This window comes from Ascochyta rabiei, chromosome 13 (assembly GCF_004011695.2).
Source record: "Ascochyta rabiei chromosome 13, complete sequence".
Taxonomy (NCBI): domain Eukaryota; kingdom Fungi; phylum Ascomycota; class Dothideomycetes; order Pleosporales; family Didymellaceae; genus Ascochyta; species Ascochyta rabiei.
The window spans coordinates 1,269,947-1,295,276 of record NC_082417.1 but is presented as its reverse complement, the minus strand read 5'-3'; the positions used below and the strand labels follow the sequence as shown (position 1 = coordinate 1,295,276).

Below are 25,330 nucleotides of genomic sequence, written 5' to 3'. Positions count from 1 at the left end.
AGAGCTTCGTAGCAAAGCCTAGTACTTTCAAAAGACTAATTTGGTTCCGACTCTAGATGCTGGCGCAAGCGTTGTCAAATCAGATACGCTTGTCTTTGAAAGCTTACAAAAGGCACTGCTGACCGGATTCGAGACTTTGAAGACTGACCAAATCAACTCTCCAGACTGGCACCCCAACTCAGATGAAACGGTCCAGAGTCTAGTACATCCTTCCACGTACCCTTTGGTTTATTGACGCAGCAGAGTCATTTAAGAGGAAGTATTAGGCGTCCAGGATGCCATTGCCGAGTGGTCAGGAAAAGGCGACATAATTTTTGGTGAAGACAAACGGGAGCCAACGGAGGGCGAACGATGGGGCTATACTGTTGGTGGCTCCATCCCGCCAACCTTCTGGTCAACAAGATATCAATGGCTCCCCTCCAACGTCATATTCTAGGATGACGGTACGGTGCGCATTTCCAGCTACATCAACAACCTGCATCCAACAAATTATGCATCAATCTATCAAACTGTAGAGACTCATCGAAACCTCTTTACCATTGTGGGACCAATGTCTCACAACAATTCCTCGCTACAACAAGCGAACCAGTCCTGAGCGAACTGAAAGAAGATTCGATATACCAAGCGATCTCGAGTAAGTCAATTCGAGTGTTAGGTTGGTGAAGGCTCAAGCTAATATCTGAAACAGCGACGACAACCCACTGAGCTGGATTCCATCAGATCCCAAAGTTTGTTCAGATATCGAGGTCAGCGAAGAGGAACTTGAAAACGAAGGTTGGGAAGTCGCCTATTTTGAAAAAAACGAAGACGGTGGCTAAAGAACGTTGGCAGAGTGCAAGTGGAAAGTATTGCGTAAGCCGAAATTATGGGAACCCAAGTTTGAAGATGTCGAACACGAATCAGCGGCTGGAAAGCGTTTAGTTGACAAATTTCGTGAATCATGACTTCAGGTCATTGTCAAGATGGCTTCTATCGAACTTACACCTGATAAGCCATATTTCCATCAAGGCAGTGGGCACGTGGAAGGACAAATGAATGAGCACATCCGTACCACGACCCTGTACTATATTGACAGCAAGAACGTAACAACAAGTAGTCTCTCTATTCGGATGCAGACTTCGGCATATCTAGACGATCGCGATTAAGGCTTCGAAGTTGGACAGGGCAATTTCACCTGGATGGAGTCAAACTACGCTACCCACTTTGGCGCTGGTAATGAAAGCGCTTGCCTGCAAAACTATGGCAGTGTGGAGACAAAGGAGAAACGCTTGCTCGCGTTTCCGAATGTATTGTGAGTTCGTGAGACACAGCCGTGTTACCGAAGGCTAACCTATTGCACCTAGTCAGCACCGCGTCTCACCTTTAACTGGCCGATCCTACCAAACCAGGTCATCGTCGGTTCATCGCACTGTGGCTTGTAGACCCACATAAGCGCATCATATCAACTGCCAATGTGCCTCCACAGCAGATGTCGTGGACGGAGTCCATGCTGGATCGCAAGTCGAAACCTCAACACGCATCGGCGTCGCAATTGCCGCATGAGCTTGTCAGCCTACTCCAAGAGAACAACCTGCAGCTACCACCCTCCTCAGACAAAGCCTGGACGCCGGAAGAGCTCATAGCCTTCCTTGAAGACAACCTGCCCAGAGACGCGTTGCCCATGACCATTGAAGAGGCGAAAGAGCACCGTCTCAATCTGATGAAAGAGAGAAGCGCTTTTGTAGAGACATCAGAGGCTCCGTGGCAACAGCATCAGTACAGCTTCTGTGAACATTAGTGGCACATATTGCGTCAGTCACGAGAATATCATCACTCTCGTGCTGCAGAAGTAGCAAACGAGGCTCTAAGGATGTGACATAGATATGGCGATGACTGATTTCAATCATCAACCACTGCGAGTCCCTCTGACGGTTTTTCTTGGAAACACTGGATTTGTTTGACTGAACGCTGAAGTGCCTGCTGCCAGCGTGCAACAATGCCCACGGGCACGAACAAGGCGCAGGAACCTATTCTGCTCAGCGTTGTAGTCAGAGAGGCACAAGACGGCCTATACAAAGCAGTTAAAGACACACGATCGACTTAAGAAAAACTAAGTGTGTTGTGAGAATCAATCTGAGGGCCTTTTCAGGATCGCAGTTTTGATATAGCTTGCTAGAATTCTCGGCAACAGGCATCTAACAATGCTCGACTTGGCTAGGTATGAACTGCAATCGGGCATGCCTCATCTCCGCCTCTCATCAAGATTTCGCAATCGGATCGCTGATCACCCACGGTCGATCGCACCCCTCTACCCGTGCCAGAAAGCGCGCGGGTGATTCCAGCGCAACGTGCTGCCACATGCAGAGCTTCAGAGACGACCCTGTGCCCAGCGCTACCGAGTCTTTTCTCGACTTCTCCCATGCTGCGGATAATCCTGTCACTTTTGCGTCCATGAGATGAGACACTACTTGACCTTCGCCCAGGTTACCCTCTTCTCCGGAGAGCTCAAATGCGTAATGACGATGCTCTGCAAAGATTGCTTGGACAACTCGGTCCTGGTCGCTTTCCAGCATGTCGCTGCAGTGTCTCTCATTGTCATCGCAGTTGTTTTCGGAATGTCGATGTGCTGAGGGAAGCCTGGCCAGGTAGTCAGATGTGTTTCCGTCAATGCTGTTTGCGCTGATCATGAAGTGCGGTTCCAAGCATTGTCCGAGATGAGAGAATTCTCTACCATTCAATCGAGTAAGTTCCCACGAGATATTTGGAAGCACTGTGTGTCTGGACTCGGTCTCGTTGGTGGGTGCGATTGTGTGAAACGTCGCTGTAAAATAGTTGACATGAAATCCTAGAAGACATTTAGCGTGGAAGTAAGATCCTGGAGTCAAGCAACGTACCAGAAGGACAGAACCTCGTTGTCATGATGATGATGGGAGCGGATGTCTCAGCCCACAAGCTGCGCAGCATAAGGAATCCCACGTAGCTCGACACAGAGTGGATGCCTTTTGCGCTGGTCCTGATCGTGGACTTGAGGAGCGAGTGAAAACGAGGCTGTATGCTCCACGACGTACGCGCTCTTGACTCCAGCCACGCGCAGCTGAGGCCTGAGACGAACCGTTGAAGACCGAGGAACTCTTCCTCTATCGCTCTTTTGTTAGGACGCACAAACTGAGAACCAAACTCGCGTTGAAGTAAGATCTGGCCCATGGTGAAGGCACGATCGGGGTTTAGAGTCGCCCGATAAACGCCGTTACAAGCGATGAGCTGCTTGTACTTTGACAGAATATAGGAGTACACTAGGAACTGCACGACCTGCCTCCAATCTGAAGGCTTCCAGTGCTCCTCGGGTGACATTGCAGAAAATTCCGATCTGTTTGAGGGCAGTGCATCGTTAAAGTCAGCACCAGACAGGCTCGACGCCATGCTCCCCAGCGATTCCTGAGATGAACCGCGAGAGCTCTCATAATTGAGAGTTTTCGCCTCAGCGATTTTCCATTCGAGCTTGAACAAAAGCTCGTTCAGTGTCATTCCAGACTTGGGCACGCCCAACGCTTCCAGACCGCCAGACCTTATCTTGTTCCAGTCAAGATCCAGCAATCCTGTCAGGAGACGAGTGGTATTTTCGAGGAGCTTCTTCAGCTCAGATATGGTGGCTCGCATAGCGACGACGTGTACACATGACCCTGGCCTTCTGTAGTGCTTCATGATGTCCGACAACATGCAGGCTCGGAGTTGACAAGCCGTGTCACCAACATGGGCATCAAAGGCAAGGTAGCCTATGGACCCATGGGTATCTTGCTGCGGTTGGTGCGAAGGCTCGAACAAAAGTTCGAGGAACAGCTCCAGTGCTTCGATCGCATCAGTAGCTCCCCTGGTGATGTAGAACAGCTGCCGCGGTATCTCGGTGGGCTTGTGCCGTATAGAAGATGCTTTGATAATGGAGCCTTCGATGGGAAAAATGAGGTGTGCCATCTTGATGAATGGAGGTTTTCAAGAAGGTTCGTAGCACTGTTGGCACACTCACCAAGGTGACGCCCATGCTATATAGTCGTTGAAGCAAATTACAAACCCTCGAGCTACAGGACAGTAATGCGCACGAATCATGATACCAACCAACATGTAGCCCTGTGAATGGTCAGAATGCACATGTTTGTCATGTAAGACGTCTAACAGAGGGGACTTCTGGCAAACTAGATGCAAACAGCGAATCTGAAGCCTTCGGTCTAGGGGTACATCTCTGTTGCATGGCTACGGTGGCGGCAAGCACCAATCACTCTTCGTTGATGCTTCTCGAAGTGTGTAGATGGATGATCTTCATCCCTTCGTCTCCGCAGGTATTGGTGGTCGTAGTTCCGGCCATACTGACTCCCGTCCCCCCTTCGTCTACGCCGCAACCCGTTGACGCCACTCCCTTTGAGGACGCCGCACCCTGACTAAAGCCAGCTCATGAAAAGTATAGCTTTTTAATCTTAGATCTTTCTCTAGTCAACATCTTCCTGGAACAGAATGATAGATGACTACCGGTCAGCGGCCCGCGTGTTCAGGTATGTCAATCGATAACTCTCTTTGAATTTTACGAAATCCCTTTGCTAAATTAACTCCGTCGGTGTAAGTAGATGAGCGTACGGGGTGTTGGTCAGTGGTTGGTATCTGCTATAGCTGCACTAGTCCTTCACGAAGCACAGTCCTTGCTGACGCGAGTACACCAATGGTCGGGTTGTCCAAGGGCAGAGAGGACGTGGTAAACAGGGATCCAAGAAGCCATCGACAATCTAGAAGGCATCTACGAGTCAACCAGCTTACAAGCCCGAGTGAATCTCGAAGCGAAATGCACGACTCCGTCCTTTGTTGAGAATTTCGACGGCCGCAAAACCTGTTCCTCCAGCCTCTTGCACACTTTGTTTCAGGATGGAATTGACCTTGGCGCATCTGTGTAGTGCAGCGTCTGCGTTCTCCGTTGCCGCTTTCGAGCCAGTGGTACGGTACAGCACTTGGACACTCGCCTAGACAGTACTTTCTCGCACCCTCAAAAGCCAGCCTCAGCACCTTACCGTAGTCCTGAGCATCGTTTGCACCGGCAAGGCAACAAACAACCCTCTTCCACCCTAGTATCTAACAGGAAGCCAAAACAGACACAAAAAACACGGTATGCCTTTTGTAGAGATGCGCCAACAGCCATCCACTTCTGCAAGCTATAAGAGGCTTTTTCTCTTAGCCTAGAAAGTACCTACTAAAGCCAGTACATTCACAGTCGTAGTCCTCGAGCGTCTCTCAATCCGTTTCTGGCTCTTTATTTCTGTACTACTAAAGAGTAGAGAGGTGTATCTATAGCATCTAGCGCGCGATGCAAGCAAATAAATAATTGAACTCGCTCACTCGCTCACTCACTCACTCACTCACTCACGCAAATCAGGACGTCCCCTACTTCACTCACCTGACCTTCGTGTCACGTCGCATCGCTCGAGCACTTGCAGCACATGTTGGATGTGGGTTCGGAAGAAGTTGGTGGTGAGATGCGTCGCTTAAGATTGCACACTGGATGTTACGGAGGGCAGGGCGAGGATGCTGGGTGTAGTGAAGATGGGCAGTAAGGTGGGGTGAAGAGGGCATGGTAGACGACCTGCGGATGGGTTAGGCAATGTGCAATGCAATGCAATGTGAAGTGATATGAAGTGATATAATACAATCGAACATGCTACAAAGTTTTACGCGCGCCGCTCACGCCGCGGCGCGCTTGAATGGATTGGCCTTGCCCAGCATGCTCAGGATGCCTGTCTTCTGCGGCACGGGGTCGTCGAGGCGGGTGTACAGCTCCGCCTTCTCCTGCTCCGTCTCGGGCTCAGGCCGCAGCGCGCGCAGGATGCTGCCGACCTCGTTTCGCTTCTCGACCTCGAACTCTTCTGCGGACAGAAAGGCGGTGGCGTCGCGGACCTTGTTTACGGCGAGGATTTCGTGCGCAATAGCCTCTGGCCACGAGCCGGCGGCGTACAGGGCGTCTTGCAGGTCGGCCCACATGACGCTGACGCCGTCGAGTGTGTAGGGTGTGGGGAGGGGCTTCTTGAGCTGGTGTGGGAGGACGGAGCGCGCAATGTAGTGGTCGCGGGTGTCGACCTGCTTCTTCGCCTCGAAGGCCTCCTCGAGGGTAGCAATCTCGGCGGTCTGGCGCTCGAGCAGGTCTGCGTCGACGTCGAGGTCTTCTTGCGAGCGTGTGGGGTCGGGGTTCTCGAGTGCTTCGCGCAGGACGGAGACGTGCTGTCGCAGCTCGACGAGCTTCTCTTCGGCGCCGGCTTCGGTTGCGGGCGCGGCTTTTGCGGTGAGCTCTTCCTGGATCCTCTTGAACTGGTCGGCCTTTCGCAGCGCGTACTGGACGCGCTTCAGGCGGGTCTCGTGGCTGGCGCGGGCGGCTTCGAGGGCCTTTTGGTCTGCGTCCTTTTGCAGGTGCTTCATCTGGAGCTTCTGGGTGAGGCGCCTGATCTCGTGCTCCAGCCACTTGACGCTGTCGGCGCTCTTCTGCTTGGTCACGGCGCCGTTTGCGACGGCATCGATCGAGGCCCACTTCTTGTCCATGAAGTCGGCGGCCTTTTGCTGCTGGTCGTCGAGGGCGGTGGTCATGGCGCGGCCGTGGGCTTCCTGGATGCGCAGGACCTCGGCCAGGTCTGCACTCATGTTTGCGCGCTGGTCCATGATCTTCTTGATGCGCTGCTCGATCTTCAGCTGCTTCCACCCGGGGTTGGTCTTCTCCCACGAGAGCTCGTGCAGCTTGCGGAACTCGCGCAGCTTGCGGAAGGCATTGTGGCCCTGCTCGGGGGTCGGGAAGGCGATGACGCAGTGCGGCGTCCATTCGTCGGGGCGCAGGGCGGCGGGGACCGAGTGCTTGCCGATGAAGGGGAGCTGAGCGAGGTGGTGGTCCTGGGGGGTGGTCAGTATGGTCAGGGTGTTGGTGGGGGGAGTGGTCGGTGTGGTCAGGGTGTTGGTGAGGGGAGTGGACGGTGTGGTCAGGGTGTTGGTGGGGAGAGTGGACGGTGTGGTCAGGGTGTTGGTGAGGGGAGTGGACGGTGTGGTCAGGGTGTTGGTGGGGAGAGTGGACGGTGTGGTCAGGGTGTTGGTGAGGGGAGTGGACGGTGTGGTCAGGGTGTTGGTGGGGAGAGTGGACGGTGTGGTCAGGGTGTTGGTGAGGGGAGTGGACGGTGTGGTCAGGGTGTTGGTGAGGGGAGTGGACGGTGTGGTCAGGGTGTTGGTGGGGAGAGTGGACGGTGTGGTCAGGGTGTTGGTGGGGGCAGTAGACAGTATGGCGAGGCACGGTCAACACATCGGAGGGGGGCCTCACGTCAAGCAGCTCCTGCAGCGAGTAGACGATCTGGTTGGTCTTGATGCTGCGGAAGACGTAGATGATCTGGCCGTGGCGCGCGGTGGCCTCGGGGTCGACGACGTCGCGCAGGGTGTAGGGCTTGATGGGGCGGACGGCGGACCTGCCCGTGGCCAGGGGCTTTGCTTTGGCGTTGACGACCGTCTGGAGGCGCAGGTGGCGCGGGTTCGACTGGCGCACCACGTACTGGGCGACCCTGCGCTCGAGCAGGCGGACGCGGCCAGCCTCGAGGCCCTCGAACGAGACGGGCGCGGGCGGCAGCCGGTACCGCAGACGGGCGAGGTTGCGGGGCATGGCGGCGGGCAGCGGGCGGCGGGCGGCGGGCGGCGGGCGGCGGGCGGTGGGCGGCGGTGGAGGCCACGGCAGTCGTCGTTGGTGACGGTGAAGTGCAGTCAGTCTTCGCTGCTGGAAATCCAGTCCCGCGCACGGGCCAGGTGGCCGTGGCCGCGGAGGTCTCCCGTCTCCCGCGCGCCGCGTCCGTCGTCGAGCGGAGCAGCACGACGATGCGCCCGCCCACGCATCCCCGGCCATGAGGCGTGCGCAGACCGCCCGCATTGCCTGTGCATGGATGCCCGCCGGCTGACCTCGCCTGCCCCGCCATTGCTCGCCGCCTCTGCGTGATGGAGCTGCCCCCTCCCGCCCGCGAGCGCCCGTGGCTGCTGGCTTACGTGCGTACTCCGCCCACCCACCGCCTCCCCCCTCTGACCCTGGGCAGAACCGCAGGCTCCGGCACCTGCAGGGCATCGCCCTCCGCAACCTCACCCTGACCCTCGCCCCCACGCGCGCCCGCGGCCGGACCATCGACGACGCCGCCCTGCCCAGCACCCTCAAGTCGCCCACCAAGACCCTGGCCCTGCGCGAAGGCAAGCCACTCGCCTACTCGCGCTCCTCCAGCGAGCTCAAGAGCATCGAAGACGATGACCAGTTCGACAGTGCGCCGCTGCGCACGCCCTGCACGCCCAGCACGCCCACGAGACCAGCGAGGCCCGCCAAGGGCCTGCGCCGGCGCTCCACGTTGGAGTGGACCAACGCCAGTCCATTGACGCGCCAGAAGCGCCTCGAGGACATCACCGCCGGCCGCATGGCCGACACCTTCTTCACCCTGCACGCCGAGGCCCACAAAGAGCCCGTGTACATCTCCGAAGTCGCAGAGAAAGCCATGAACCCCAACTTCAAGTTCTTCGACCTCGCCCCCTGCGGCCCTGGCGTCACCCGCCTCGACAAGCTGACCGTCAAGCTGTGGGCCAAGAGCGAGACCATGACGGGCTGGCAGTTCCTCGTCGACTACACGCTCCACCTTGCATCGCTCCAGTTCGTGGGCAAGACCCTGGGCGCCTTCAGACACCCCTTGCCCCAGAACTGCATCCTGTTCCACATGACAGACGGCATATACACCAGCTTCATCGATCTGCCCGTCCAGGCCAGGGCTGCCCACGAACTGCTTGCGCCGCCCAGAGAGAATCCAGACGGCCGCGTCCTTGCTTCGTCCTCGTACGATGCTTTGATGCGACTGTCCACGCTCGACGATTGCATACAAGACGCTCTCGTCACAAGGGACCGCATTGCCGACGAGATTGAGAGCATCCTCGAGTCCAACAGAGACGCCTTGTCCACGGTGGAGCAGGTGCCCGAGGCCGAGGAACGTCTACGAACGGTGCAGGTTGCGGTGACAGCGGAGCAGCGTCGGGTGCTCGCCATGCGCAGACGGCGAGACGAGCTCGAAGCCAGCATACGGTCGCGGACGGAGAAGATGCAGGCTGGCCGCGAAAAGGGCGCGCTCATCGCTTCCGAACTACCCACGCGGAAAGAGCTTCGCAAAGAAACGGAAGAGAACATCGAGACTGCAGAGGAAGCAATCGCCGGCCAACAAAGGCGCATATGCGAAGACCTGCTCAAAATCTACCCCATCGACCCCTTGCCCGGCAAGTCGCTCGCCTTCACCATACGAGGCCTGCTGTTGCCCAACTCGCACTTTGACGACGCCAACCAAGACGTCACGTCAGCAGCCCTCGGCCACGCAGCCCAGCTTGTCAGCATGCTCTCGCCCTACTTGTCGGTTGTGCTGCCGTACCCGATATCACCGCACGGGTCCACATCCACCATCGAGGACCCTCTAGCCATGGGCCACAACAACGCGAACAACCCGCGCACCTACCCGCTCTACATGAAGGGCGTCGTCCGCTACCGGTTCGAGTATGGTGTTTTTCTGCTCAACAAGGACATTGAGATCCTGTCCAACGCCCTCGGCATTCGGCCTCTCGACATTCGACAGACGTTGCCCAATCTGAAGTACCTCTTGTACGTAGCCACCGCCGGCAAAGGCGAGCTGCCCGCCAGAAAAGCAGGCGGCATCCGGGGATTGCTGAGGCCAAATGGGCCCTCCTCCCGGAAGGGGAGCATGGACAGCACAGCGACGGCCAGCAGCTTCGGCGGTGCGTCTGCAGTGGACAGGAGCCGGTTGAAGATGGACCACGCGACGGCCAGCAGCTTCGGCGGTGCGTCCGCAGTGGACAAGAGCCGGTTGAAGATGGACCACGCGACGGCCAGCAGCTTCGGCGGTGCGTCCGCAGTGGACAAGAGCCGTCTGAAGATGGACCACCACGCGACGGCCAACGGTACGGCTGTGGGGAGTGCGAAGACGGTGCTGCCGGGAAGCAGACTCCGGCCGGTGGGGTGAGCTGGTGCTGTGTGTATTTATCTACTTGAGCAGCAGTGTACTATGGACGTTCATGCACGGCATGTGTGACGCAAAGACTAACAAAAAAACTAGACTACGTTAAAGTTAGACCCTTTTTTATTTCTGAAACGCAGTCATTTCATGGGGGTAGCAGAAAGATGGTTGCATGGAGTCTGGATGGTGGGAAGATTGTGGATCATGCTTTGTGTTCATCCTCGTCACGACCATGGCTGCAGTGGTAGCTAGCACGATCAACAACATCATGGATGGTCGATACGGTCCGATGTTGTGCCCTTTCTCCTTCTGGGCGGTCGACGCTTCTCCTTCTGGGCGGTCGACGCTTCTCCTTCTGGGCGGTCGACGCTTCTCCTTCTGGGCGGTCGACGCTTCTCCTTCTGGGCGGTCGACGCTTCTCCTTCTGGGCGGTCGGCGGCTTGTCGGGGCGCCCCGTCTTGGCGGCTTGGCGGCTTGGCGGCTCCGGCGCAAATTGCGGCGACTCGGGAAAGGAGATGCAGCTGAGATCTTGGCCAGGGTAGGCAGCTTTTAGTCGGCGTCCCAGCACGCGCACAACTGCACAACAGCACAACAGCACAACAGCAACAGCACAACAGCACAACACGCTGCCCCCCGCCGAGTTCCGTGGAGACATTCACTTGTCTACAGCCCAGCCCACCACGACAGCGCACGCTCGACGCCCGACCGCACCCTCGCATCCTCTCTTGCCCTCCCTCCCCCCTCCGCGCTCTGCGCCCAGCGCTCGCACCCGCAGTCCCAGGGTGCCGTGCACGCCATGACGGAGCCCTTCCCCCCCCTCACCACGGCCGCGCCCGCACACACCGGAGGAGGCGTCGCCCGCAGAAGGCGAAAGTCCAGCGGGCTGGGAGCCGACCTGCCTGGCGACGTGGACGTGCCCAGCTTCGCGACCAGCCGGCGGCTCGACGGCCTGGCGGACAGGCTGAAGAGCCCCGTGGACGTGGTGAGCTGCCTGCACCTCCCTCGCGCTGCCCCCTGTCCGCTTTCCTAACAACACGCAGAAGGCCGACAGATCCCTCCGCCGCTCCAAACGCCGCTCCCTCCGCCGCGGCCTCGCCAAGTTCAGGCGGGCCTGCGTGCGACACACTTGGCTGCTCCCGCTCCTCCTCCTGCTCGCCACCCTCGCCCTCTACCTCGTGTACCCCCACCCCTCGAACCCCGTCTCCGCCTGCTTGTTCCTCTCCTACCCGCTGTCGCCCTCGGACCCCCTCATCCCCGCCTCGGCCCGCGCCGACCCCCATGCGCCCACCCACTACGGCAAGGGCGGCCGCGACTTTGCCTTTGTCGCCTTCTACATCGTCGTGCTGAGCTTCACGCGTGAGTTCTGCATGCAGCGCCTCATCCGCCCCATGGCCGTCGCCTGTGGCATCAAGGGCCGCGCAAAGCAGTCCCGCTTCATGGAGCAGGCCTACACCGCCCTCTACTTTGGACTGTACGGGCCGTTTGGCGTGTGGGTCATGAGCCGCAGCCCCGTGTGGTACTTCAACACCACGGGCATGTACCAAGGCTTCCCCCACCGCGCCCACGACGGCGTTTTCAAAGCCTACTACCTCCTCCAGGCCAGCTACTGGGCCCAGCAGGCCATCGTGCTGCTGCTCATGCTGGAGAAGCCGAGAAAGGACTTCAAGGAGCTGGTCGCCCACCACATCATCACCATATCTCTCATCTGGCTGAGCTACCGCTTCCACTTCACCTACATGGGTATTGCCGTCTACATCACGCACGACTTGTCCGACTTCTTCCTCGCCGTAAGCCACTGCACCCCGCCCTCATCCACCCCCAGCGCTGACAACCGACCCAGACCTCCAAGCTCCTCAACTATGTCGACTCCCCCATCGTCGGCCCCTACTTCTTCGTCTTCATGTGCATCTGGGGCTACCTGCGCCACTTCATCAACCTCAAGATTCTGTACTCCATCCTGACCGAGTTCCGCACCGTCGGCCCCTACGAGCTGAACTGGGACACGCAGCAGTACAAGTGCTGGATCTCGCAGTACATCAGCTTCGCGCTGCTCGCCTCGCTGCAGGCCGTCAACCTGTTCTGGTGGTTCTTCATCTGCCGCATCGCCTACCGCTTCATCGTCTTCAAGGACGCAGACGACGATCGCAGCGAGTACGAGCCGAGCGAGGACGAGACCGACGCGCGGAAGGCCGAGGTCAAGACTCTGAACGCCGACGGTGTGAGCGCAAACGGCGTCAAGCGCGGGATCGAGAATGTCGATGCCCCGAGTACGCCATTGCAGACCAGCGAAGCTAAGCAGCCCGAGACAATCGGCTCGCGTGTCAAGCAGCGGAAGAAGGGCGGCCAGTCGTAGCGTTGGAAGGGAAGCCGGATTGGTGCGAGAGGGAAAGCAGCATAGAGCCAAATACAGAAAGGAAAGTACGAGAAGCTCTGAGCGTGGGACTCACGGCCCGGCTAGTCTCGTTATAGGAGATCTGGGTGTTTGATCTACGCACTCGCGCGACATCTGTATCATAGACAACGAGGAGACGCACGTCACGTGCCGTCGTGTCGAAGCAGAGCCCCGTGTGGACTCTACGCATGTCTCTACACAGGAACGTGGTATGTCTGTCAGCCATACAACTGTAACACATGTATAAAACCCTTATTAAAGACCACTTTTCACAAACACTACACGCAGCCTGTTACATTACATTACACTGTATTATCCCTACTAGGGAAATTACTATACTACTACTTTATTTAGGTTATTGTCTTTACAGAGACAGCTTTGCGTCTGGAGTACGATTTCACTGCACTGCACTGCACTGCACTGTAGCGACCAACACGACGAATCAAGGCCTAGTAAGCTAAAGCAGGCCAACACGCACTCCCGCATCTTCATCCCAGGAGAGGAGAGGAGGTGCAAGGTAGGTATGATCAACCTCTACACGTGGGACTATGCTGTAGCGGAATCAGGAACCGGAGGGGATTGTTGATGTTGATGTTGATGTTGATGTTGATGTTGATGTTGACGTTGATGTTGATGTTGACGTGTACATGGACACGGACACAGACATGTAGAAACATCATTGCTGGTAACCCGATAACGAAGGCCGCACACAGCAAAAGTGCAGAACCGTGCGCCAGGGCGTCTACATCTGATGCAGACTAGATGGAGAGATTTTGACGCTCGCTGGAGTTGGGACCTAGCGTACTATTAGCATCCTGTGCAGTGAGAGAGGTAATACAGAGTACTCTATTGGTGTGAGGGTTAGGTTTGTGCTTTGCTCAGCTGAACACTACTCTGGCATATATAACGACAGATGAATTCTCTTGTCCTTTTGAAGAGGGAGGCTTTATGACGCGTCCTGGAATGGGGTACCTAGAGCTCCTCTAGCATCCCGTGCAGTAGGAGAGATGATGCAAATCGCTCTGCCGGTGGAAAGTCGAGTTTGTGCTCACGTTGGAATTCGCTGCGCGGGAAGAAGTGGAGGGCTCGCAAGGTTGTACACGGTTGGTAAGTACGCGGACTGCCTAGGGTCGAGACGGTCGTCAGTGATGGAGTTGGGGTGGTCTGGGGCTGGGCTCGGAAGGCGCGCTGATGGTGTGGCGTAGCGGGAGTTGCAGGGTTGGGTTGGTTGGGCTGGGGTTGCATCTCCACGTGTTGGTAGGCCGTCTCGAGCATGTAGATGCTATGACCCCCCTCTATCTTCTCATCCCACGATTTTCACAACACCGTCATGGAACAGGAAACACTCAAGCCGCAGACTCAGTGACTTGCGCTGAACAGAAGAATAGCACAGTGTAGTTTTCATCCTAGCCTGTCGTTGGATTCCCCACACGACGTGAATCCGGGGTACTTGTGTGGACACACACGAAGGAGGCGCTAGAGTCGATACAGCCTAGCTCTTAGGACGAAGAAAAATGTTGGACCGGGGCGCGCCCCTTGCATGACGTGAAATTTCTTCTCGTGCGCGTCTTCGCCTCCTTTTTCTTACTAAATTTAAACTGACTTTCAAGGCGGACGAAACGTGGTCCGCTCTATATTGTGGGGTCCCCAGATTGAAGATTCACTCACTCGCTCAATCCGTTGCTGCATTTCTTTCCTTCACTTACACACCACACCGCACCTACTTGGTGGGAACTGCACATTCGCTGATTGCGGTTGATCGTGTCCACGCATCTCCACACATTTCCACCGCGAAAGCAACGCACAGCAGGGCCGTTGCCTCGCTGCTTGGAAACTTGGAAGAATCATTTGCGCGCGAATCCTTTTTGACTACCGTTACTCAATTCCAACAACACCACACCACAATGTTTTCCCGCATCGCCACCCGCGCCCCCCGTGCTTTCGTCCGCTACAACTCCTCCAGCAGCACCAGCAGCACAGCACGCATCATTAATATGGCCGGGCAGGTCGAGAAGCCGAGTACGTCTCCTGTCTCTATCACCAACGCTTACTGCGTATTAGTGCAGTGCAGTATACTGACAAAACATACAGGTGTCCTCGAAGCCTCGGTGCCTGTCATGTGGGCTATTTGCGGCGCGCTGACGTACACGGCGTGGAATCGCATGGAGGGGCGTAAGGGGGATGAGGTGGAGAGGTTGATCATTGTTTGAGGGGGTTGTTGACGGGTTTTTTTTACACGCTGTTCGGCTTAGACGGCCGTGGTTGCTGGATCTTTGGGGTCTCTAGGAGGCATTGGTACTAGCATTGGCATCTACACTTGCGATAGAGTTTGTGCGTTTGGGACTGGTGTGGAAATGGGAATGCATCGCGGCTGCATCGGCAAGTGCATTGGCATGGCTTATGATAGAATAGGGAATGGTTCAACGACGGGCTGGGGATGGCGTTTGAGATTCACAAGTCAAATAGATCAAATTCATATGACTGCAGGCATATCGAAATTTTTCCATATCTTACTTGTCCGACTTGACCATCTCAAGAGGCTGCTTTGTTTATGTCGACCTTCTAAATGGGGTACTTGGACTACCTACCTGCAGCAGTACATTCCTGTTTGTTGACAGTGACATACCCAACACCACTTCAAATTTCATTACCGTCTGGAAAAAATCAACGTATACTCAATTTCAACAAGTCCTCCCTACATAGTACTACGACATGACAGCAGCAAACCTCGCCCAGAAACTCGGACCAAGAATCCGCCATGATCCATCGAGCCAGCCGAAATCAGCGACTGTCTTCTCGGGCTGGGCCAGCATTGGGTCACAAGAGCGGCTAGCGGCGTGTGATTATTCGTGTGGTGCAGAGGCGATGGCGGTAGTGAGAGGACTGGAGAAGTGCAGCGCAGCATCTCGCGCCCGCAGCGCCTTGATCGACATCTCCAGCTGCGCGACCAGTTCTTTCCACCTCCTTCCACCTACGCAACACTTTCATGCCCGCTTACTAACCCCTACCTTCAACGTCCATCACCGCTTGAATCGCACCATACACCTCATACGCCCCCGCGCACAGGATCTGCAGCATAGCCAGCCATGATGTCCAGCCTGTGATGCACGCAATCATCATGCCTGAGCACAGCCCGTTGACAACGGAGCTGATGAAGGCGCTGAGCATTGTGCTGGACGCTGATGCAGAGAGGCAGAGGACGCACGGCATTGTCGCGGGCGCAGTGTCTCTGCTATGGCGATGGACTTGAAGACATCATCGAGAGTTGCTTCGCGTGGGTGACAGAGGTGTGCTGCTGTGCTGCGAAGTCGCGGGACGGGGTAGTTTGTAGTGAGTGACTGAAGTGTAGTGGCACGCCTCATGTTGTTGTTTTCTTTTGGCCCTCACTGTAATTTTGGCCCTCAGTATCTCGTCAGCTGTAGAGGGTCACACGACCTTTTTTTTCTGCAGGAACCTAGCAAATGCTACAAGTCAAGAGACTGCAGTAGTAGGCGTGCCAGTTCGATGCTACTTAGCACTGACTATTACTGTACTGCGGCTGAAAGTGTAGTCTCGCGCAGTAGAAAGGCTGATGGTGAGCTTTGGACAATTAGTCATCTCCCTCTTCCGTTCAAGCTAGCTCTTCATCAATTCCGTCTCTGAGTTCCTCCAGCGTCTTCCCTAAAGCCACCACCCTGACGTCAACACCAGATCCCAGAGCGCCGATAAGATTGAACAGTAGCCGAAACAACTGGGCTATGTTGAGGCTTGCGTCATCGATTTTGGGAGCTACAGGTAGTCGTGCTATAGCAGTTTCCAACGCATCGCTGGTTAAGTGCAGGCCTATGTAGTTCTTCAGAGGCTCCATCTGTTTTACGTTCGTAGCTCGGATGCCCTTGACTTCTTGCACCAGGACATCAAGCAAAGCGCGCAAAGGTGCCATCTTTGAGAAGCCGACTTCACATTCTGGCGCCGTGTCTTCCGTTCCAGTCATCCAGCACTTCAGCAACCTGCTTGGGAAACTCCTCTGGCTCTACGCGTAGCTGTTTAGTCGCTGCGACTAGTTATGCACGGGCTTCCCTGAAGTAAAATGCTAGACCGTTCGAGTTGGTGGCCTGCAACAATGCAACAAGCTCGGTTGAGTCGATGTCGAGATCTTTCAGAGCTGGTCCGTGGCCTGAGGATATCGCTGGCTTTGAATACTGGACACAGGAACAAAACATTTACCTCGATGTACTCTTTGATCAGCTCAGCATTTTCTTCTGCAATCTCCTAGTCGCCGCAGAGTAGAGTCATCAGGTGACTGTTTCGTTCACCGTTGCGCCCGCTTGGGTTTCCAAAAGCTTCTTACAGTCTCAACAGAGAAGGATCACCACCGACGAGGTAGGTAGTGACCAACACTACGATCTCATTGTAAGAGGACTTCCTCTCGGTGATCTGCGCGATGGTGGCATCGAAGACCTTGGGCATGGCCTTGACCCGGATGTTCGCCTTTGCGGTGGTGGTCTTGCGCTTCCACGGACTTGTCGCTGCGACGTCATCTCGAAACTCCTTGAAGAGAAACACTTCTTTGCCGTCGCAAGACAAGCCGCTGCATATTCCGGGTGAGTTTGGCGCCAGTAAAGCGTTGTAGTTAACGCTTTGCTCGTCGATCAGCACCACCACTCGTGTGGCCTCGGTCTCGCGTGCGAGAAAGGGGCCATCTTGCTGTGTCTGGAAGGTTGAGCCCCTTCTCCTCATCGTCGCCTTGATTGGTATCTGTGGAAGTCACCTTCGTGTGCTTCGCGGCGTCAGTAGGTCTCGCACCCACAAACAAAACTCCAAAACAGAAGCAAAGTTCAGCTCGATATCTGCAGGCAACAGAATCTTCGATATAAATAGAGCGGCCAACCGCCTTAATCTGAGTGCCGCTGGCGTTGCTTAGGCCATTGCTCTGAACGTAGAGAGTTATGCCTGGCTTAAGACCTGCCTGTGCTTTGTTGCCGCTTGAATGGTCGTAGCGAGCGCCAGTCCAGTTCACCGCGTTACCCTCCATAGCGAGTGCCGATCGTGTGACATGCTGTGAGCTCAGGGTTGGGCGATGGTGAGCAGCAAACGCAGGGGACGAATGTGTGAGATGGGGTGTGAAGATATCAGGGAAGCGCAGCAGTGCAGAGCAGTTTCAACGATTGCTGAGAAGGCGGCCAATAGCTTTGCGTCAACACGTGACAAGCGGTGTGGTCGCGTCTTCAGTCAAGTAGTCGTGGGAGGAAGTGATTTGTAGTGAGTGGCTGAATTGTGGTGGCACGCCTTTAATCCACTCCCCCCTCCCGCGTGGCTAAAAAAAGCCAGCAAAACGTTTTATTCTCTCGGCGATAGCCCCTCAAGCGGTGTTGCTGGAGGTCTTTAGCGTCATGCCGACTGCTCTTTATAGTTCAGAGAAGCTACTAGAATCTTGTAAAGTCTTTCTAGGTTGCAGATGGTTTGAGCTTCACATTAGATACCTCCCGTATTTTCCAAGTACTGTGGTAGTCCTTGTAGGTAACGCAAAAAGGCGCGTCGTGAGCTGGCGTGGCAGATACTGATGGACCGGCACGAATTGAGAGTATTTTCACACGTCGTAGTTCAGCCCAGCTTGGCCAGGGAAGCAGCTGGCATGCGAGATCGAAGGTTCAATTGATGGATTATGTCGTTGTCGCGCTCGGAGTCTCCTTCTCACCATCGTCCAATTTCAGGCTCAACTTCGCCAACCTCTCTTGCAGCGCTCGCTCCGTCTCTCTGAATTTCCTCTCAAAAGCTTCGTCGTCCTCGGCATCGTCCACGTCTCCAGTTGCAGTCGGCGTCTTTTCCCCATCGCCATCCACCAGGCTGTCTTCTTTCTCTCTCGAAACTCCCGTGTTCTCTTGAGATCCAACGATCTTCTTCGCTGCCTCGAACCTCTCCAGACAGACTTCCAATCTCTTCAAACTACTCTTTGGCCACGCCATCTTGTAGTCGTAATGTCCCTTGGACGTCTTTGCGTCCCTTGGCAAATCAATCCAGCCCAGCTTACTCCCCACAAAGGAATGCATATCTGGCTCCATGATCCCTGGAAAATCCAAAGTCCCGATCCGGACATCGCTAATCGGATAGCCCCACGGATTGTCGTGGCTCCAGAATAACGTCCCGCACTGAGGACAGACCGCGCGCTTCGAGACTTCCTGCGGCTTGGAGGGCTTGGGAGTTATCGAGACTAGCGACGGTTTTGTCTCAGAGATGATGGCGATGTTGTAGGCTTCGATGCTGAGATGTAAGGAGAAGGCGCTACCAGTGGCCTTTTGACAGTCTGTGCAGTGGCAGGCGTAGCAGAAGAGTGGAGAAGTTAAGAGACGATACCGGACTGCTGTGCAATAGCAGCCGCCTGTAATCGCTGGAAAAGGACGGGCAGTCATGTTGACTGTGGTGTTGTTTTTGGAAACTATCGCCGTAGAGGTGGTCTCAGTGTCGAAGCGGGTATAGTTATAGTGAGTGTTCGTTCGAAAAGAGTTTGAAAGTCAAGGGTATTGTCTGGAGCCTTGTCGCGGGCGGATAGGGCGGTCGATGTATTCTAACAAACAAAGCCGTGTTGTCGTTGTTTTGCTTCAAGCATCACGTCTTGGCGTAGTGTAGTTCTGATGTGCGATCGCGAGGTTGTTTGCGCTGGTATCTTCTCGATATCTCCAATCCGGTTGGCTAGTCTGCTTGTGAGTGAAGTGGGTTCCAAATAGACGTCGCAGAGTTGAATACGATGACGTGAGTGGACTAGTCTCGATTTGGCTACAAAGTGGGGCAGTTTCAGATGTTCCCAGCGCGGCGGTTCCAGAACCTTAACTCATTAATCAGCCGCTCCGCAAGTGGGTCACATCACGTGATCTAAACTCTCCCTTTGCGGTGTAAAGCACCGGTCCCTCAAAGGGTTCATACCCCGACTTACATTCAACTCAGTGCCTTTACATCCTGATTCTGTCCTGCATCCTGGTCAGTACCTTCTAACCTTCCCTGTACTTAGGGGTATAAAGGCACAAGGAGAATTAGTCTTAGATAGTTTTTAAGTATCCTTCGTACAAGACCTATAGGAACAGAGGATTCTCTGTGTTACCTGTCCTAGTGCTCCTATACACCTCGTAGCGGATACACACGCATTCTGGAGCCTTCTATCATCCTGTGTCGTTACACTAATTCCTGCGGGGATAGCTTGGAAAGTGCTTGGGCACGCTTAGATCTGGTTAAGAGACCACCTTTAAGAGCCTCTAGAGCTTACAACTCTGTTCTAATTATTATAGTGCAGACTTGAAAGATAGCCCTAATTCTAGGGATTGATTTAGTGTAGATGTAATAGTAAGGAGATCTCCTTTAAGGGTAGAAGTATAGACCTAAAGTCAAAAAAGCTCCCTTACTAAAAGTGACTAAAGCCAGAACTACAGACGCTCCGCAGAGCTTTGCCCTGCCTCGCGCTGATTGGCCAGCTCGAACCGCGGAGCGTCGGAAAATGAGATAGCCAGAACCAGAGCTGTACTCTCTATCGACAGTGCAGACCTGCAGATATGCATTCTTTGTTGTCGTATTTATTTCCGTGGTTAATAACACCCCTCGCAGGGCGCGGCCAAGAGAACCCCTCAACCGTAGATGATAGTAAAAGCAAGCAAAGCCCGGTCTGCCAGAAATATCCGCAACTCATCGCAGCCAAGGCAACCTACATCGCTCCTTCAACGCATCCCCATGACCGAGCACACTAGGATGGTAAATGCAGGAACTACGTAACAATAAGATGGACTGGTCCGGAGTTTCTCCTCAGGCAACCCCCCAACCCGCAACGAGCGACGTGCAGCAAGAAGAGTGCTAGGGCTTTTACACTTTTAGAGTATACTTCTCAAACATGATAGCAAGGCGAAATTCACGGTGACATCCTTAGACCCGAGAACAAAGAGACGCAGCATGTAACGTAAAAGCAACATATCTCTTACAGTTAAAAGAGGAGAAGAGCCTGGTAAATCCCACCGCCCCATCTCCACAAACCATAGCCGAGAGTTAGAAAGCCGAGAGTCAGAAAGCCACGCACGCATCTATCCTGTTCAACAGCAAAGAAACGTACGCACTGCAAATGCACTTCGACCTGAAAGCAAGACAAAAAAAAAAGAGAGCTGTTGACGACCCTATCTGAGGTTCGAATGGAGAGAGCTAGCGATGAAGCTGGGGAGGTACTCAGGCAGAACCCTACTGTTCGACACGAAGACGCTGGGCTTTGCAGATGCGTACCAAAAAAAAAAAAAAAAAAAAGGAATTTCATGTGCGCTCAGAACAGCGCAGGTTAGAGTCTTGTATTGGGTAAGCAGTAGTTGGTCAAGCTGAGCGTGGAAGAGAAGGACAGGTACCGAAGTGGAAGAGGAAGGATAGGTGGAGATGAAAGGAATGGTATACCCCTAATTGAGCTAGGGTGGTACTGTGATGATACAGATATACAGGGTCGTTAGAGTTAAGATGACAGGAAAGTTGGAACAGAGTGTGAAAGAGTTGATCAAGTTCCTTGTTCCATTGTTGTGGTAGAAGATTACGACTGTATGGTTATCTGGTCCCAATCTGATCTGAAACGGCGTTGGATCGGCAGTGTTCTAGAAGTGCGAGCGATGCGAGTCTCGGTGCTCAGTGGCTTAGTCCTGTGATAAGCATTCTTCACTGATTACATTACTGCGACAAGTATCAACGCCTCAATTGCAACAGACCTTAATCCTACTCACCCAGTGTTTAATAAATATAGCTGTTGCAACAGGATAGTTATACAACGCTTACTCCGCAGCACGCACCTTTGGCTCTGTGCTGCGTGGATGTACATTCCACTGCCTATACAGCCTAGGCCTACTCCCTACAGCACCTTTCTTAGGCGCCTTCCTGCCCTTGCTAGCCTTGTCTGCTTTCTTGTAGACCTTGCGCCACAGGTCGTCAACAGGGATCAACGCCTCAATTGCAACAGACCTTAATCCTACTCACCCAGTGTTTAATGAATACAGCCGTTACAACAGGATAGTTATACAACGCTTACTCTGCAGCACGCACCTTTGGCTCTGTGCTGCGTGGATGTACATTCCACTGCCCATACAGCCCGGGCCCGCTCCCTGCAGCGCCCTTCCTGGGCGCCTTCCCGCCCTTGCCAGCCTTGTCTGCTTTCTTGTAGACCTCGCGCCACAGGTCGTCGACAGGGAGGAGCTGCGCCATCTGCTGGTAGTGCTGGACGCTCTGCGCAGTCTCTTCGTCGTCGTTGGCGGCGTCGAGGCCCTTGTCTTCTGTGTGGGAGTGCGATTTGCGCGTATGTGATGACGAAGGGCGCACGAGCTTCAGCACATCCCGGAGCTCTTTGTCGTCTGATGAGATTTGGGCTTTCAGGTACGCCAGATTTTCCGGGCTTGTGGGGTTGGCGCCACCGAGAGCCGCCATGACGGGAATGCGGGGCGTGTATGGGTACAATTCTGGCTGAGGAGGGTCCGTGGGGACGATCTTCGGGTCGAGCTTCGCGTCGGCACCTTTGTCGAGTAGAGCCATGATGTCGAGACTTTCGCCGTGGGGGATCGGCGTACTGTGCGAGGGGGTGATACAGTCCATGTCCACTTCTTTTCGCAGAACGTGGTCGATGTCTATGGCGGAGAAGTACGCACACGACTGTGGGAGCTCGTTGATTCCCATCTGCTGCGCGAACATGGCGCGCGTCCAGACGTTAGCGACCTGCATGGCCAAGGCTGCGCGGTACTTGTCCTTCTCCTTGACCAGATAGCGGATCTCGTCGTGCACTGTGATGGCGAGACGGGCGTCGATGTTGTAGCGTCGCGCGAGATACTCCATGCCGATGATGAGCAAGTGCAGGTAATCAACGCCACTGGACTGGATTGCCCAGTTGATGCGGCTCGTCATGAAGCCGCCTTTGGTGAGGTATCGGCGCTGCAGTGCTTCGGTGATGGCAGCGCCGAGAACGGGGGTACGGGGTCGTTCTTGCTCAGCAAAGTCCTCGAGCTTGTTGAACACAAAACTCTCTGTCCCGCCTCTCCAGAAGGGCCGCTCATGCAGCTGCTTTCTTGTTGTCTTCTTGCCCTTGGTGTTCTGGTAAAGGTCGTTTGCTGTGTTGCTCGTCTGCGCGTCGGTGAGCCCGGGGTTGAACTGGCGGAGCAGGGTCGCTGCGAACTTCAGCCCAGCACCGTAGATGCGGCCGTAGTTGAAGACCTTGGCGTCATTGCGGGATATGCCGAGGATGCCGGCGGTGCGCGAGTGCAGATCTGTGCCAGCAGCCTTGGTGCCTTCGAGCGTCATGAAGCCAACAGCGTTGCCGCCGTGGAGCTGGAAAGTGGCATCGCCGACCAGACTGGCAATCCAGAGTTCTTCCGAGTCGACATCGGCGCCGACGAAACAGTAGCCTTCTGGGGCGCGGACCATGGACTTTAGCTCCGAGCCTACGCGGTTCTTCTTGGCGTTGCTGGCAGTGAGCCAAGTATTTTCGACCGCTCTCCGTGTGATGGTGCCCATGGGGATGAGTTGAGGTAGGATGAAGCCGACTCTGTGCCCTTTCCCCTTGCCGGATGACGATGTGAGCTTCGGTGTGTTGGGTACTTCGTTGCTGTAGACAGCCATCTGCGACATGATTCTGTCTCTTGCGCTGATCCAATACGAGCACGAGGCGTTCATCTCCAGAGCTTCCTTGGCGTATTCGTAGGCGGACGTCAGTTTTCCCTTTTCGAAATACTGGAGATAGCCTTTTGCGAGAGGATTTGTGCAGCGAGCCTGTGGCCCGTCTTTGTGTGGGATCTTGTAGTAGACATGCTGTCTGTCGTCGCGCAACTTGAGATTCTCTTCTTCCATCATGTCCAGTTCCCTGATGCCTTTCTCGCTGTACGCAAAGACCTCGTCCATGGGTACTTGATAGGTCCATCCGTACACGTCAGACCAGACCAGTGGGCTGCCTTCCCACGACAGCCTCAGCAGGATCGGAGCCACTCGCGTCCGTATCGTCAAAGTCATGGGCGCATCGCTCTTGGCGAACAGGTCTTTGTACCACTTCGGCATGCCTGGCTTCTTTTGTCTTGCGGCGGGTCTCGGCGGATCGCCCTTTTTCTTTCCCTTTACCATTTTGATCTCCTGGCCAGACCAGTCCAGCTGGCTTAGCCAAGGGTCGTTGTTGTACACATCCGGTTGGTCCTTGACTTGAAGAGCCTTGTCCGCGAGAGCGACCAGGCGTTCCCGCACAGCGGTGTTGAGCCTCTGGTAGGTTGCTTCGGCATTGTGGATGTAGACGTCCCAGGTCTCGTTGACAGGCAAGATCTCGGCTGCCATGAAGCGCAGAGCGGCGAAGCTGACTGGATGCGGACACGTCTCGATGAACAGAGGAAAGACCTTTTGGTAGACACGGTGGGTGATGTCCACATCGGCAGCGCAGTAATCCAGCAGCTCGTCGAGCCTTGCGCAGATGCCGGCCCTGTCGAGTTGGCCAAAGTACTCGCGTTGTGCTTTGTCGATGGCGATGTTGCAGTGGAACTTGGCCACATCGCGCAGCGAGTTGACGGCGCTGCGTCCCATCCACAGCTCCTCCTCTTCGTCGGGGATGGCGCCCGAGTTGAGCAGGGTGGAAAGCTCTGCGTTGTGCTCGGAGGTGGCGATCTTGTCTCGCAGGTCGCGGCTCTTCTTGTGCTTCATCCAGGAGGGCCGTTGGCGCGAGCACATGCCGTTGGAGGCCACGTGCAGGGACATGGTGTCGATGAAGCAGTTCTTGGACTGTCGGATGTCGTACTCTTCCGCGACTCGGGCGCGGTCGTAGCCAATGTTGTGTCCTACGATGATGCGCGGTACGGTTGGGTCGCCCAGGGGGATCAGATGGCGGTCCGACTCGGACTCGGCCAGCAGCCAGGGCGAGATCCAGGCATACCAGGCCGTCGGGCTCACGGCGCAGGCCATGCAGGCGAACGAAGTCTCCTTGTACATGACCTCGGTGTCCAGGGTCAGCATGGACTCGCGCGGCACGTCGACGGCCTCTGTGGATCCATCGCTGCTGTACCTGGTCCACCCGCTGCGCCGGACCCAGCTGCGCGGCTTGGGTGGGGGGTTGGCCCAGGCCAGCTTCTTCGCCATGCCCAGGTAGGGCTCGGCGGCGTCCATGCCCAGGCGGTGGAAGTGCTCGTCGAGGGTGGCGCCGTGCAGCGCCGGCAGGTCGAAGGCCACGGGCGGGGTCGAGTCTTGGTTCTTGCCGAGCAGGTCGTGGCGGGCGAGGTGGTCGCGCGAGAGGGCCACCAGCGCCCGCGGTGGCTGCGTGCCTTTGCCGGGGAAGACCTGGGCGTGGACGTGGCGGGAGAGGTGCTGGACCCCTATCTCGCTGAAGCGGGCCTCGGACGGAACTGGGGCGTGTCAGGTGCTGGTGTCGCTGCGCGGGGGACGGTGCATACGCTTCAGGCTCCTCCGCCTCCTCCCTCTGCCGCCTGCGTCCGTGGGCGGGTGCTGTGTGGTGGCGCATCGCCGCGGTGCCGCGTGGCTGGCGGCCTGCAGTCGTCGAGCCCTCGCGAGGCTTCGGCCGGAGCGGCAGCGCATCGTCGGTCGGGCAGCGTCAGGACGGTGTTGCCTTGCGCCTGGCGTGCTGAGCGGTGTGCATCTCGTCTCGCTTGCCATCGTGCTGTCGTCACTCGGCCGCCTCTAGCTCGCCTCTCCAGAGTCTCCACGGCGGACGTCCTCGACGAATCACACGCAAGCCTGGCCTGCAGCCCTACCCGCTGTCCCTCCCCCTCCCCTGTCCGCCCACCGCCGTCACACACGCGCCCACGCTCGGACGCCTTCCCCTGTCCGCCCTCACACACGCGCCCACGCTCGGACGCCTTCCCCTCTCCCCTCTCCACTGCCAACCGGTGGGCGGCGGACGGTGCACGTGACTGCCGCGTCCAACACAACCGTCTGCGCGATGCACCCGTGGGCCGTGCACTTCTTTGTG

General features: G+C 55.9%; 8 protein-coding genes across 8 annotated transcripts, besides 11 other annotated features; 3 read left to right on the top strand and 5 right to left on the bottom strand.

The window, feature by feature from the left end:
• Positions 1 to 2,237: 2,237 nt before the first annotated feature.
• Positions 2,238 to 3,948, bottom strand: EKO05_0007933 (uncharacterized protein; the record flags this gene model as incomplete). Its single annotated transcript, XM_038941010.1, has 2 exons — positions 2,238 to 2,824; positions 2,874 to 3,948. 2 exons carry the CDS (start codon positions 3,946 to 3,948, stop codon positions 2,238 to 2,240), a joined length of 1,662 nt encoding a protein of 553 aa, XP_038796928.1.
• Positions 3,949 to 5,342: 1,394 nt separating this feature from the next.
• Positions 5,343 to 5,380: a tandem repeat.
• A 314-nt stretch (positions 5,381 to 5,694) lies between these two features.
• EKO05_0007932 (uncharacterized protein) lies at positions 5,695 to 7,636 on the bottom strand (the record flags this gene model as incomplete). Its single annotated transcript, XM_038941140.1, has 2 exons — positions 5,695 to 6,885; positions 7,304 to 7,636. The coding sequence occupies 2 exons, from the start codon at positions 7,634 to 7,636 to the stop codon at positions 5,695 to 5,697; spliced, it is 1,524 nt and encodes a 507-aa protein (XP_038796929.1).
• Positions 7,637 to 7,693: a tandem repeat.
• Positions 7,694 to 7,962: 269 nt separating this feature from the next.
• EKO05_0007931 (uncharacterized protein) lies at positions 7,963 to 10,019 on the top strand (the record flags this gene model as incomplete). Its single annotated transcript, XM_038941177.1, has 2 exons — positions 7,963 to 8,010; positions 8,058 to 10,019. The coding sequence occupies 2 exons, from the start codon at positions 7,963 to 7,965 to the stop codon at positions 10,017 to 10,019; spliced, it is 2,010 nt and encodes a 669-aa protein (XP_038796930.1).
• Positions 10,020 to 10,087: 68 nt separating this feature from the next.
• Positions 10,088 to 10,144: a dispersed repeat.
• Positions 10,145 to 10,583: 439 nt separating this feature from the next.
• Positions 10,584 to 10,637: a tandem repeat.
• Positions 10,638 to 10,809: 172 nt separating this feature from the next.
• Positions 10,810 to 12,366, top strand: EKO05_0007930 (Sphingosine N-acyltransferase; the record flags this gene model as incomplete). The annotated part of the gene is made up of 3 exons (XM_038941020.2): positions 10,810 to 10,995; positions 11,054 to 11,800; positions 11,854 to 12,366. The coding sequence occupies 3 exons, from the start codon at positions 10,810 to 10,812 to the stop codon at positions 12,364 to 12,366; spliced, it is 1,446 nt and encodes a 481-aa protein (XP_038796931.2).
• Positions 12,142 to 12,188: a tandem repeat.
• Positions 12,367 to 12,803: 437 nt separating the features above from the next.
• Positions 12,804 to 12,828: a tandem repeat.
• A 157-nt stretch (positions 12,829 to 12,985) lies between these two features.
• Positions 12,986 to 13,045: a tandem repeat.
• A 576-nt stretch (positions 13,046 to 13,621) lies between these two features.
• Positions 13,622 to 13,647: a tandem repeat.
• A 662-nt stretch (positions 13,648 to 14,309) lies between these two features.
• On the top strand, positions 14,310 to 14,615 carry EKO05_0007929 (uncharacterized protein; the record flags this gene model as incomplete). The annotated part of the gene is made up of 2 exons (XM_038940940.1): positions 14,310 to 14,424; positions 14,497 to 14,615. 2 exons carry the CDS (start codon positions 14,310 to 14,312, stop codon positions 14,613 to 14,615), a joined length of 234 nt encoding a protein of 77 aa, XP_038796932.1.
• Positions 14,366 to 14,394: a tandem repeat.
• A 2,116-nt stretch (positions 14,616 to 16,731) lies between the features above and the next one.
• On the bottom strand, positions 16,732 to 17,124 carry EKO05_0007928 (uncharacterized protein; the record flags this gene model as incomplete). Its single annotated transcript, XM_038941073.2, has 1 exon — positions 16,732 to 17,124. One exon carries the CDS (start codon positions 17,122 to 17,124, stop codon positions 16,732 to 16,734), a length of 393 nt encoding a protein of 130 aa, XP_038796933.2.
• Positions 17,125 to 18,047: 923 nt separating this feature from the next.
• Positions 18,048 to 18,794, bottom strand: EKO05_0007927 (uncharacterized protein; the record flags this gene model as incomplete). Its single annotated transcript, XM_038946324.1, has 1 exon — positions 18,048 to 18,794. The coding sequence occupies one exon, from the start codon at positions 18,792 to 18,794 to the stop codon at positions 18,048 to 18,050; it is 747 nt and encodes a 248-aa protein (XP_038796934.1).
• A 703-nt stretch (positions 18,795 to 19,497) lies between these two features.
• Positions 19,498 to 19,559: a dispersed repeat.
• A 1,079-nt stretch (positions 19,560 to 20,638) lies between these two features.
• Positions 20,639 to 20,658: a tandem repeat.
• A 756-nt stretch (positions 20,659 to 21,414) lies between these two features.
• On the bottom strand, positions 21,415 to 25,014 carry EKO05_0007926 (DNA-directed DNA polymerase; the record flags this gene model as incomplete). Its single annotated transcript, XM_038941051.2, has 2 exons — positions 21,415 to 24,746; positions 24,795 to 25,014. 2 exons carry the CDS (start codon positions 25,012 to 25,014, stop codon positions 21,415 to 21,417), a joined length of 3,552 nt encoding a protein of 1,183 aa, XP_038796935.2.
• Between the last annotated feature and the right edge of the window lie 316 nt (positions 25,015 to 25,330).